The sequence below is a fragment of the Erpetoichthys calabaricus genome, chromosome 5, assembly GCF_900747795.2.
Source record: "Erpetoichthys calabaricus chromosome 5, fErpCal1.3, whole genome shotgun sequence".
NCBI lineage: Eukaryota > Metazoa > Chordata > Cladistia > Polypteriformes > Polypteridae > Erpetoichthys > Erpetoichthys calabaricus.
This window is the reverse complement of record NC_041398.2, coordinates 105,614,313-105,628,905: the sequence shown is the minus strand read 5'-3', so window position 1 is coordinate 105,628,905 and position 14,593 is coordinate 105,614,313. Positions and strand designations below refer to the sequence as shown.

The window sequence follows — 14,593 nt, the reverse complement described above, 5'->3', positions numbered from 1 at the left end:
CCTGCAGACAAATGGCTGTCGTTTGAGGTTAAGGAATCCCGTATGGATGCATTTGAATCTTAACATCAAGCTCCATTATTATTTTTATTTTAGTAAGGCTATCTTTTCCAAGTAAAGCTGAAAATATATCCTGGATGTTTTGGATACATACACCCAGCTGACTTTTTTGTTATATTGTAAAACTGTTCAATATAAATCAAGGGATATTATGATCAGACTATAACACACTAGTAAGACCTCATCTGGTGTACTGTGTATAATTCTGGTCACCATGGCACAAGAAAGACATACCAGAACTTAAAGCTTTACAGAGAAGAACAACTAAGTGTATCCATCGAGGAGGCGGAATGGAATTTGGCTCCAATTTTGGTTATCCCTTCTCTTTAAAAGTGGCTTGTGCCAATTCCAATCTTCTTTCCAAATCCGTAATGGAACAAACATGACTTCTGAGCAACTCTTCACAAGCTGTTCACTCATTCCATGTAACATTTTATCTACTGAGAGAGTTAATTTCTAGATAATTATGATTGTCATAAATTTATTATATATTTTGTAAGTGCTGTTAGGTGCATTGGCGATCCTAAATTGTCCCTAGTGTGTGGGTGTGTGCGTGTGCCCTGTGGTGGGCTGGAGTCCTGCCCGGGGTTTGTTTCCTGCCTTGCAACCTGTGTTGGGTGAGATTGGCTCCAGCAGACCCCCGTGACCCTCTAGTTAGGATATAGTGGGTTGGAAAATGGATGGATAGAAGATATCCAAGTACAGTGATCCCCCGTTTATCGCGGAAGTCACATTCCAGACCCATCAGCGATAGGCGAAAATACGCATTATAGAAAGACCATATAAATAAACATTTTTTTTTTTATAGTTTAAGCCTTAAAATACCCCTCCCACACGCTTTAAACACATGTAAACTTATTAAAACACACTTTGTAAACACATATGATATGTGGATGTCGGGCTAAGGATAGGAGTAACATCTCTCTATTATAAAAAAAATCTTGGCAGGGAGACCAGGGGGATGAGGCTTGACCTTCTCAGAAGACAATTTGACATCCCGCGAGAGACATTTTAACGGTCACGCAAGACAATGCAGTAAGACAGAAGGACAGCTGCTGTACAGGCTTTTAAATGATCGACGCGCAGAGCGACAAGCAGAACAGGCATCTTGGCAGAAGCAGCGCAAAGCCAGTAGCTGATCCGTCCATTTCTGCTTTCCTTTCCTGGCCATGATGCCATAATGGAAGGACAGTATGGAAGGAAGCAAACCCAGTTGGGATGGAATTGAAGCAAGATCTCAAGTAAAGGGATAAAGTAATGCTGGGCGGTATACCGGTTCATACCGAAACTGTTTTATATTATTGTTATGATATGGATTTTTCTTACACCACAACACCGGTTTAAATTGCCTAAACGCCGTTCAGAACATGGCACAGCGGGAAACTGTTCAAGGGGGGCCCTTTTTCACTGCTACACCGCTAAACACATACAACAGAGCACACGCGTTAGTGGAGATGTTGCGTAGGGGCTCTTTTTTACTGCTACACCGCTAAATAGGCATGCAACGGGGTACATGCGGTAGTGTAGGTATTGCGCGGTGAAAATAGACAGAGAACATTCTCGAAACTGAAGCTGTAGCTGACGATAAAGTTGAACATGATGACACAAAAGAACTTTTGCCGAAAAAAAGGAGTCATGTCCGTTGCCTGGAGATACTTTGGTTTTAAAAGGTCGGAAATGGACCATTATGTTCAAATGTGCAAATACTTTTTCTATACTACTAGATAATACTGCAAGCCAAGTTGTACTTGTTTTATTTTTTTTCAATACAGTGTAATGTGCCTGGGTACTGTGCAATAGTGTGATGACATCTTGACTTTATTCTCGACATTTCCACTTTAATCTTGATGCTTATGACGAGAATAAAGTCGACATGTTGACTTTATTCTCGACATTTCTACTTTATTGTCGCCGTTTATGTCAAGACTAAAGTCGACATGTTGACTTTATTCTCATAATTTGTCATTAAAGTAGAACATCGTAAACTAAACCTCATCGTAAAATGAACATTTAATTTAGTAGATTTTCTCAAACCCCGTCATAAGTTATACAGCACATTAAATGCTTTGTGTTAAGTGTTCCCCGAGCCATGTTAAATCGGTATGTGCTTCTTAAACTGACTTCCTCTTGTACTGAGGAGGTGCCGGCAGCAATCGCCGCTCAGAATACATTCACTTCATGATATTCCTGCTCCCCGAACATTTAGAATGCTAAGATAAATACTTGATATAATTTTCATGATGAAATGCATTAAAGCATGTATTAATCATGTGGGGGCATGGTGGCATGGAGGTTGCACTGCTGCCTCGCAGCAAGGGGGTCTCGGGTGTACCCTGCCTTGAATTTGCAAGTTTTTCTGGTGGGTTTACTCGGCGTTTTTCAGTTTCCTTTCAAAGTCATATAGGATGTTGGGTTTTGTTATGCTATATTGACCCTGCTAGTGTATGTATTGCTCGTATTCACCCTGCGATGTGCTGGCACCTCGTTCAGGATTTGCTCCTGCCTCGCACACAATGCTTGCTGGGATGGGCGCAACCCTGAATGGATGGCATAATTAAACATGTATAATGAAGATTATTTTAAAGTTCTGAACACTCCGTGGGCTAAGTTTATAACTAGTTTTAATTTCACAAAGACGTTTATCGTGTGGTGATTGGTTAGGTGGAGAAAGAAAAAGGAAGGATAGGAGCTGAGGGTTTGGTATGTCAGACAGACAGCACGCATGCAATAAAGAAAGCCCACTCAGAAGAACATCCATTGAATTCTGTGTTTATGTCTCCGACCAACAGATCACAAACCCAAAATTTACACAATATTTAAGTTAAACCTGTGCGATACCCATTCATACATCCAGTTTTTTGGAGCCTTGTCACACCTGCCATAAAGTTCTCTACACTGAACGTACACCTGGGGACCCCTTACTGCAAGGGAGCAGTACTACCGCCTCACTACAGTGCATGTTTAATACCTGCTTTAATGCATTTCATCCTGAAAATGATATCAAGTATATATCTTAGCATTCTAAATTGTCAGAGAGCAGAAATATCATGAAGTGAATGTATTCTGTGCGGTGATCACTGCTGGCGCCTCCTCTTAGTGTGGAGGAAGTCATTTTAAGAAGCGCGTAGTGATTAACAACTGGGTCGGGGAACACAACACAAAGCATTTAATGTGCTACATTAACTTATGAAAGGGTTTGAGAAAATCTAGTAAATTAAACATTGATTTTAGGATGAAGTTTTGTTTACGACATTCTACTTTAATTATGAAATAAACTATGAGAATAAAGTGGAAATGTCGATTTTAATCTCTACATAAACTGTGAGAATAAAGTGGAAATGTCGACTTTAATCTTGACATAAGCGTCAAGACTAAAGTGGAAATGTCAAGAATAAAGTCAACATGTATTTATTATCGACATATAGTTTTTTTTTTTCTTCCCTGTGTCTGTATTTTTTTTTCTTCATCGTGGCCCTAATATGATTCCGTAGGGCTATATCACAAATAGTATTATAAATGCAAGTTGCAGTTTTATTATTTATGTATATAGCTTAGCTTGACGCAAGGTCCATATTAGTGCAATTTGCCTAAGGTTCAGTTGTTAAAATGTCATCACCAAGTTGCACTTGTTTTGTTTTATTTTATTTTTATTTGGTGAATAGAATACTGTGTAATGCACCTGGGCTTGAAGTCTTGAAGTACCGTAATAGTATTATTACTGGAAGTTGCACTATTATTTATTTTATTGTTATTATTTATTAGTTTAAATATTATGCAGTTTAATGATGGAAACATTTTTTAAAAAGTCACTTTAACGTGTCAGTGGACAGAGATTCTTAACATTAACAGAAAGTGTAGTTGGTTTACAAAAAATATTTACTATTTATTCCTTTTCTAAGACATGTTCAGTGCAATACAACTTTTGACAAGCACCTCTGGATATTTTACTAAGTCTAAATGCCTCTTCGGATGGTTGCACATATGTTGTCAAAGTTTTAGTTTAAGTTGTTTGCAAAATTTGTTCAATAAAAAGGTTCTATATTTTGACTGAATCTGTCATGCAATGTGATTCCTTCTCTTCATTAGTGCCACCCCCTTGAAAACTATCACTTTATGGGGCCATGCAAACCTGGATTAATACTTGTGTGCACATTAATACATTAAAATGTTTTTTTTGTACAATGTACAATTATCATGACAGTGCAATAGGTTATTCTTATCCAGTCTACTGCAGTAATTGCAGAGGAAAATGTGGTTAACATCCACTCATGCATGGGAAAAAAATACAGTTGAATACCGTGAAACCGGTATAATTTTGAAAAATACTGTGATACACAATTTTGGTCATACCGTCCAGCACTAGGATAAAGTAATGGTTAATGGTGGAGAGTTGGTGCATCCAGGGCAGTTTCTAGATGGCAATGCTCAGCTGGCATGGACCCAGTAGGGACACCCATAGGGGTGTATCTGAGGGACAATCCTGTTAGGGTCCTTGGACGTGGATGAAGAAAAGAGGAGTGTTTATTGAAAGACTGTGAAATTGGTCTGAAAATAAGGCATTTTGTGCAATAAAACTTTTACTTTGCACCTGGAACTGTTTAGTGTGGTGTGTCTGGCTCAGTGGCACCCCTTGTCTTTCACAATTGATTGTACTGAATGACGTCTGTCCTTGTTATCTGTTAGCTTTGTCTTTAGCACTCTTAGGTAGCATTTTAATTAAAGCCTCTTGATCTCTGACCCAATCCTGCTACTACTTTAGCACAAGAAAAAGTAGTGACAAGAAAACCAGTGCAATCTAGTGTAGCAGAATTGTTGTAACTAGCAAGGGCATGATATGTGAAACTATATCACGCTCTTCTGTAATTTACAAGTGAATTTAAGAAGTATTACCAGTATCTGTAAGTGAGTCATATCTTTCCATGTACTGAGTGGCTCCACGTAAATGTCAATAAAGGTATTCTTCATATCTTGGACTGGCTTCATGATTTAACTTTAATAAACCTCTGAACGATATTCAGCAAATATTGATGCTAAGCTCTAATAGAATGTTGAGGATCAATTCACTAGTTTGGAATTTTTGTTTTCTTGGCCAAAGAACTAAAAAAAGTATAAAGAACAAACTGCTGTTTCAAAAAATCATAGGCATCAATTCTGTAATAGGGGATACTATGGACAACTTGCTGTTCATCTCCAGTCAGCAACATACAAGAAAGAAAGCCCTATCACCTTGATCCCAGTGCATCATTGTAGCAATTTGCTCAAAGGTAAATACATATGCAAGAGTAATTTTCTGTAGCCAATCTTTGCTATGTGTTAGGGTTCTGGGGCTCAAGCTTCTTCGGGTTCAGGCAGAAGGGACACTTGGTGAGCATAATATTGTTGTTGATCCATTTTGATTAATATTTCTCATGGTCCATTTGTGCAACATTTGCTCCTACTACGAACTATCACATTTGGTTTCTCAGTTTTACAAATTAAATTAATGGACAGTTCTTTTTAAGAGCACACTTTATTCTTGAAGAAGGAGGAACAGATTAGGGTTTTTCAGCAACAAACAAAACATACTGTAAAATAAAAGTCAACTAAATGCAATAAAACACAACTCTGTTACAGTCTTTTCAGACTTAATACAATTCAAAATCATATTCCCAGAGCTACCCCACTAGTGAGGGGTGGGGAATGTCATGTTCAAAATGGAGCAAAAAGACAGGTGCCTTCTATTACCATGAGATATGAGAGTTGTGCATTATGACATTTGACATGTAGCTTATCCCATAACTTTCTGACTATTGTTTGTAAGAAAGTGTGTTCCTTTGAAGAAAATCCATGTTTTCAAAGCGAAAGCATGTATTTTTCCATCCCATATATAACAATAAACACAAAAATGTTTAATATTTATACATATCATCATCAAACAGGGTGTTTGTACACTGTCAAGGGGTGAAAGGATGGTTCCCCAGTGTGTAAAACCAATTATCAAAAATGAAGGAGGAAGTGTGATGGCCTGGGGTTCATTAGCTGGAGGCAGAGTTGGTGACTTACACAGACTGACTTGCATTCTGAATCAAAAGCATTTTGAAACACCACGCAGTTCCTTCTGGTCTAAGTTTAGTAGGTCAGGGGATCATCATACAGCAATACAATGACCCAAAACATACCTCCAGCTATGTCAGAAATACGTTAAAAGAAAAGAACAAGAAGGTACACTTCAAAATGTGGACTAGCCAGCACAGTTTACAGACGTAAACCCCATTGAGTTATTTTGGGATGAAGGATGAAAGGAAAGAGACCTACTAGTACAACACAATTGCGGGTACTTTTACAACAATGCTGGGAAGATCTTTTTGACCAATATTTGATTTCACTTATGGAAAGAATGTCACATGTGTGTTTGGCTGTTATACCAGCAAAATGTGTCTACTTTGATGAATCAAAAATTTTAATAAAACTTTGTACATTTAATGATTCCTTGAATTATTTTTTTTTATTTGCCATTGTTTATTTGTTCTATGCTTTGATGTTGTTTATATGTCAGATCAGTTAAGCAGAAAACAGCTATATATAATACTTATAAGGAGAATATACTGTAACAACAAAAAAGTTGAAAACAGAATTTTAAAAAAGTTAGTAAAATAACCATGATTAGCTATTTATTGATATTGCACTGTGATCTTAAGGTTTTAACTTTTAATAACCATATGAGAGTGTAAGTGATGCTGTAATTATCGTTTTACTTTGGGTAGACAGATCCATTTTACAAGGGCCATGCAGATATATATAAAAAAAATATTTCAGAAAAAAATGTCATCAACTCACTTAAAATTAACAGAAGTGTATATACTAGGATCACGAAATGGATGGAAAGATAAGTCTAAAGTACAGTATACTACAACTAACAGAAAATATTCAACATGTACTGTAGTTGTTAAATTTAATTCTAAGAACTGCAAACTCATAAAAAAGGAAGTGAAGCTGCAACCAAAATGGAACAATTTCTATAGTTTCCATTGTTAAAATGCAAAATAAATCCTGTGACATTCATCACAATGTTTGTATTTCATATATTTTTTACCACATATGGAAAACAGATTCCACTGTTATATTTGCTTCATACGATAGCTATGCTGTTATTACTGGTTGTTTTTTAGTCTTCAGTGATGGCAACTTTTTACTGAATTACTGAAAAAAAACAACAAAATAAGTATCCTAGAAATACATCCATCCATCCATCCATTTTCCAACCCGCTGAATCCGAACACAGGGTCACGGGGGTCTGCTGAAGCCAATCCCAGCCAACACAGGGCACAAGGCAGGAAACAATCCTGGGCAGGGTGCCAACCCACCGCAGGACACACACAAACACACCCACACACCAAGCACACACTACGGCCAATTTAGAATCGCCAATCCACCTAACCTGCATGTCTTTGGAATGTGGGAGGAAACCGGAGCGCCCGGAGGAAACCCACGCAGACACGGGGAGAACATGCAAACTCCACGCAGGGAGGACCCGGGAATCGAACCCAGGTCCCCAGATCTCCCAACTGCGAGGCAGCAGCGCTACCCACTGCGCCACCGTGCCGCCCTCCTAGAAATACAGATCTTACTAAATAAATTAACTTTTATTCATTAGCACTGTTGCCTGTTGTAACTCTCTAAAGGAAAATTTGGTGTTAGACAATCCTTCTAATAAATCAAATTATAACTTTTAGAAATACACATGAGCACTGCTCACCACTGAACGATAGAAATTCCTCTAGTAGCAAATACATATTAATTATATGTAGAACACAACAAACATGTCAAATAACATTGTTTTATCATAGAATCAACACAAGAACCAGAGCCACACTGCCATCTATTATCAATCTTATTTATCCAATTGAGGGTTACAGTGGATTGCAAAATTAAAGTATTAATGACAAAACAAATCAATATTTTTGAATATTGATTTGGATTTATGGATTCTTTAGGATTAAAAATTAATTAATGTGCCAAGTCCAGAAATAATCTCATTACTAAAAAAACTGCACATAACATTGCAATAATGACACAACACCCACATATAACAACAATACTGGCAAACCCAATGGCTCTGAAGTTTCTGTTAAGCTTTGTTAAAGATAGCAAGCTGAATTTAAGATTTGTCTCTCCCTTTGGAACCTTGTCTAATGAATGATGGGGGAGGCAGATCTTCAAATTCAAAGGCACGGTATTGTGGGAAAGATGTCTTTCCTGTCAACCTTCAGGACTAAGTTTTCTGGACGTACTTGATAATAACACTTTAACAAAAAATGCACACATTTTGCTCATTTTGAAGTTATGAATGGATAACAGACACATGAGTTACGTGAGAATTTTTTTTTTTTGACATGAACGTTTTTCATATTGTTTGCAGTTGTCCAGAACTGGTTACTGTTGGGTCTCGATTAGTTTTAATCTTCAATATGAAATTTTTCCATGACAACATGACATGACACCACTACAAACTATATGGGGTAAGTAACATATAAAACATATTTCTGGGTGGAGTGCTCCTTTAACTAAGTGAAGTTCTCTTTTGAGAAGTGGCAGTGCTGAACAAAGGACAAAATGTTTGTATATATGATACCACCTCTTTTGGTTTCTTTCCTTTTTCTGGAAGGCAATTTCTCCACTCATGGCTGATTTGAAAACAGAAAAATTCTTGAGCACCCTTACTTTCCTAAACCTGATAGAAACCTGAATATAGTTCAGATAAATTTATTCCAGTCTTTTTCAGTGGTCTTACTCCCAGCACAGTGTTTAGACCCTTCTTCTGATTCTTTAGGACCGAACACAGCCCTTTAGTCTTAGGCTGAGTGACCAGCTGATTAGTCGAGGCTGATGTTTCCACCATTCCACTCTGCAAAGCCAACACTGCTTTACATGCAAGGAAATCTTTAGTTGTGAATACCTTGATTTTTTGAGGCTGAAAAGTTAAAAGTTTTTTCTAAAAACTGCTTAAAACAGTGAGGAACATTTTTTAAAAAGATAAGTTATTTCACTAAATAAAAGAAAGTTAAATAAGAATTTATACTAAAGATAATTATAGCAATCAAATTCTGCCAACTATATCTTTTGAAAACTACAAGCGCATTACTGAATATTTTCTATTCTCAACACTGAAGCCAGAACCAATATATGTAATTAAACAAGGTTTAGAAAGTAATAGTCAGTTATAGCAGAGAATGTACAGTATTCACTAATGTTATTTGCTGACCCAACATTCTGCAACGTTTGCTGCTCCTTTTTGTTTCAATTTTACATTATATTTTGTGGCACAACAATTTGAAATGTTGCCTCACAGCTCAAGGACATGACATACAAGTTTTGTCCAATTCATTATGTACTGTATAAGGCATGTGCCTATCTTTTCCACGACTAGTGGGGTGTACTCTACAGTTACTCCAGTTTTCTTCCCATTTGTCCAGGTGCAAGTGACTGTGATTGTATATGAGTGTGGCCTGTTATAAAATGGCACCATGTTCACAGCTGCTCATTGCCAGAGTTTAAAATGGACTGATGAAATTTCCTAATGTATCAAATACAAAAGTCAACACAAGTCTTTTAAAGTCTACATTAATCATATATGTGATCCTATTTAAATATAGCTGCATTACAGCAAAACAGTGCAAACAGTCTATTTTGTAATAGTTTTGTATTTGAGCTGCATATTAATTAAAAGTATTTTCTTTAATGTATAATACCTACCTAAACAATTTTGTAAAGCACAAGTAGAAACTAGACTACAAAATCTTACCTGAAATGGATACTTGTTCTGGCATGGGATAATACTACCATCATTCTTCACAATCTCAACACATTTAATCTTGTGAATATCAACTGATCCCTTTTTGAATCTCTTCTGTGAAAGTAAACAAGAGCAAACAATTAACAGTATAATTACTACAGTATTACTGCGATTATTGGAATGCATCAATATATACTCAGATAACAGTTTCTTTGTATTCACATATTTAACACTTACTGTATTGTACTCTACACATAAATGTATTATTTATCTTTGTTTCCCCCCTTTAAACAAATAAAAGAATGAGTTGCCTCTTTTCATTGAAGATGTAATTTCAAAAATGGTATGCAAGATGGAAAAGGTTAAGTGAATAACAAACATATAACACTGTAGAAATCCAAGAAATGTTAACTGTTGGAAATGAGAAGGGTCTAATCTATATACAGTGACCCCCCGCTATATCCCGGTTCAGCTATCGCACCCTCGCTACATCGTGGATTTATTAATATTATTATTACTAGGGGGCTCCACCCCCTGCTCACTTCGCTCACCCACCCCCGGGTTTGGTTTACCGGATAAACAATTTAAAGAAATTGTTATTTTCATGGAAATTGTTACATATGCATCATTTTCATTTTTACTTTAAAACTTTTGTAAAAACAATATTTGTCCTTTATTTCCTGCACCAGGCTTGGTTAAATCTCTTTCTTGCGGGACTTATAATGCTGCTCGCGTTGTGAAGGGGGGGGGGGTCTGAATGCACACTAAAGAGATGCGATAGGTTCAGCTGGTGTCTTGCTGCTGCTGCTGGCCAGCTGTTTGTTGTGCTTGTCGCGCTTTGTGTCAATCACATAAAAGCCTGAACAGCAACTGTCCTTTTGCCACTTTGCGTCTCTGCCACTAGCGTTCTGAAGGAGGAGTGTGTGGGGGGGTGTGAGGGCTGAACGCATGCTGGCTTGCTGCAGCTGGCAAGCTGCGTGTTCTGCTTGTCGTTGTTTAAAGAGCTGGGAGCACCTGAAGTTTGTCTGCCAAAAGCATTCCAACAACTGCTAGGTTAGATGTCAGTGAACTTGTTTTAAATTTTTTGTAAGTAGGGAATGATATGCAAAGGTCACCATCTCATGGGTTTTGCTTCCTAAGGTTGTAATGTCTAGTCTTGCGTGTTGTCAAAGTGTCTCTCCGAGATGACCTGGTCTCGATCGCTTCACTCCACTTCGCGTATCTCCCGCTTTATGAGGGAGGGGAGCTGAACACACGCTAAGCAGAAGTGGACGGATCAGCTACTGGCTTTACGCTGCTTCTGCCAAGATGCCTGTTCTGCTTGTTGCTCTGCGCGTCGATCATTTAAAAGCCTGTACAGCAGCTGTCCTTCTGTCTCAATGCCTTCTCTTGCGTGACCGTTAAAATGACTCTCGCGGGATGTCAAATTGTCTTCTGAGAAGATCAAGCCTCATTTCCCTGCCAAGATTTTTTTTATAATAGAGAGATGCTACTCATATCCTTAGCCCGACATCCACATATCATATGTGTTTACAAAGTGTGTTTTAATAAGTTTACATGTGTTTAAAGCGTGTGGGATGGGTATTTTAAGGCTTAAACTATTAAAAAAATGTTTATTTATATGGTCTTTCTATATTGCGGATTTTCACCTATCGCTGATGGGTCTGGAACGTAACTTCTGCGATAGGCGGGGGATCACTGTACTTGGATATCTTCTATCCATCCATTTTTCAACCCGCTGAATCTGAACACAGGATCATGGGGCTCTGCTGGAGCCAAACCCAGCCAGCACAGGGCGCAAGGCAGGAACCAATCCCAGGCAGGGCACCAACCCACCGCAGGACACACACACACACCAATCACACACTAGGGCCAATTTAGGATCGCCAGTCCACCTAACCTGCATGTCTTTGGACTGTGGGAGGAAACCGGAGCACCCAGAGGAAACCCACGCAGACATGGGGAGAACATGCAAACTCCACGCAGGGAGGACCCGGGAAGCAAACCCGGGTCTCCTTACTGCGAGGCAGCAGTACTACCACTGCACCACAGTGCCGCCCCCTTGGATATCTTAAATATAATATTTTAGTTTCCATTTAAACTGTAGTGTGTTTGATCCATCCCAAGCTCAATAGGTCCCATTGTAGAAAAGAGCTTCAAGTATTGCATCAGTTTACGGAGCAGGAACAACAACAGTGAACAATATAAAACGTGATGCCGACAAAATTGAAAAACGTGTCGAAAATGGAAACCACTAACAGAAGGAATATTTGAGTAGGAAGTCACAAGAAAATAAGCAGGAGTGTTTGCAGTATAGAAAAAGACATAATGTGACTGGCAGGAGATAATTATTGGTTGGGAAAGGTTTCTTTTATTGTTTTGGCAATATGCTTTGTAACCCAGATAACAGCATATAATACAGGGCACCATTTGTTATGCAACGAAGACTCCAAGTAAAACATAGAAAACTCCAGTACCTCCGAGTTGTATTTGCTTATTATGTTGGTCATTACAATATTATATAAGTTAATTTATTTTATTAATACTATACAGGTATTATATTTTGTTAATCTAGTTTTTTTTGGTAAATAAATACAACTATTCACTAAACTAATCTACTGTATATCATTTTTAAAGTAGCTGTTCCGTTACCCATCTTTTCTCTTATCGGTCACGGCCTCGATCCCGATCCGCTTCCAGTTTAAGCAGCTAATATCTACAATAAAAGCACTCTCATGCTAAATATTTCATTGATACAATGTCACCATTCAATCTCTAAAAATACTGTTATCTTAAATAAACTATTATTATTTCTGTGAGGCAGTGCCTGGATCCGAAGGGTCTGCCAATGAAGATCTTTAAATTTCTTTTCCTGAGCATGTTTAAAAAATGTCTAAAAAATATGTCGCTAATTTCAACAGGGAAAATTTCAAACTATAACATCAAATGATGGAAATATTACAGTATATATTTAATACATATATATATGTATTAAATTGAAATATTGACTCATAGGAATAATCACAGTATATCTAATTTAAAGAGTATTTTCGGGTATTAGCTGCTTAAATGCACATAAATATCTGAACTTTAATTTAAGCTAATCCAACATCTCTGGTATGAAGAGGGACAGATGAAAGAAGGACTAGGCTGATATCTGAGAAAGCTGAAATTCTTATTATTCCAAAGATAAATATGCCCCTCGTGAAACAGTAAGTAGACAGAGGGATCTGTAAAAGCCACTAAATAATAATATCTCTTTTTAAAGCTGTTAAAGAAAAGGCAGGTGTCAGTAAGTTAAAAGATCATACATAGATGTATTTTTTCAGATTTTCATTGAATTTATTTTGTTGATTAGTTAGAAAAATTAATGCAACATATTTAATATCAAAAATATAAAAAGTCAGTGAGGTAAGGTGAATAGAAATTTTTTTGTTATATTTTATAGTTTGATTTTTTTGCCATGTATTATACTTGACTTGAAATTCCTTTTTTTAAAATGTTCTAATGTTTGATAAATCTACACTTTATGTAAGAATTTTGATCTTTTTTGTGAGAGTTCAATTGAGGCATCAGTTTTATTTAAGCCATTTTGTTAAGTTTGTTCCTGTGGTAGTACAGTGTTTATTTGAGCCATTTTAGCAGGATGGAACATTTAGATGATCATCTTAAAGAAGTGCATTGTAATAAATAACTAATTTAAAGTTTAGTAAATTGTTAACACTAGAACCACCCATGCATATTTTCAGTACTTAAACACCAGGCTATGCCAAGCAAAATCTAAATCCTTTTGTTCTCACTAATGGCCCACTCAGCTCTGCATCAAGATAACACATCTCAATTGCCACAGCCCCCAAATGCCATAGATAGCCTAATATGGCTTGAGTGAATATAAAAATAAATAATTTCTTGGTTCACAGCATATGTTGTTTATATATATTTTAATTTGAAATGTTAGCATATGTTTTCAATCAAAAAAACAACTCTAAGGAATATATGAAATAGAATTTCATGGTGATACTTTATATAATTCTCTTTAATTGTTTAATTGTGTGTATATTTTCCAATTTGGCACTGCTTCTAGGAGCGAGAATTAGATTGGAAGATTATAATCCTTTACTGTCATTATACGATGGACGTTCAAAAAGTTTCCACACTTTTTTTTAATTCTCTTTATTAAGAGTTTCAAAAACAAATTACTGTACATCACTGTTCTACATAGTCATCTTACTACTCCTCCCGCCTTCACCCATTTAATTCTATTTATTAAGAGTTTCAAAAACAAATTACATCACTTTTCTACATAGTCACCTTACTACTCCTCCCGCCTTCATCCATTTCCAATGAAAATATAAAAGTGCGGAAACGTTTTGAACATCCCTCGTAACATGTAAAGTGAAAATTTAAACCGAAAGGTATCCTATGACATGAACAGCTTTTATTTTTGCTTGATTTTAATTAAAAGCAAAAGAATCAAATCATATTTAACAAACCAAAATTCAACTCCCACCCAAAAGAAAGAGGGGAGAGCCAACCAAGAAAGCAAATCTGTAAAAGCAGAATGGAAAAGAGAATATAATTTTCCCCAACACAGAGGCTTATTCTAAAATGTTATTGATTAGATAGTGCCATATTTTTAAAAAGTTTTGAACACCTGCTGACTTAAAAGTGGTGGAGTGGGATTTTTCCAGTTGAGCAAGATACAGTAAGTCTATGTGCTAGTAGTGAGGTAAAGGCAGTTACAATTTGTTTGTTCTTCTCCAC

At 36.9% G+C, this 14,593-nt stretch overlaps 1 protein-coding gene across 2 annotated transcripts in view; it reads right to left on the bottom strand.

Annotated features, from left to right (window-relative positions):
• The window catches only part of tec (tec protein tyrosine kinase), a 187,365-nt gene that overhangs the window by 98,769 nt on the left and 74,003 nt on the right, over positions 1-14,593 (bottom strand). For both annotated transcript variants that reach the window (XM_028801906.2, XM_051928357.1), the window contains one exon: positions 9,839-9,943. In XM_028801906.2, coding sequence (XP_028657739.1) covers positions 9,839-9,943 — 105 coding nt within the window. The remainder of the gene's footprint in view (positions 1-9,838; positions 9,944-14,593) is intronic.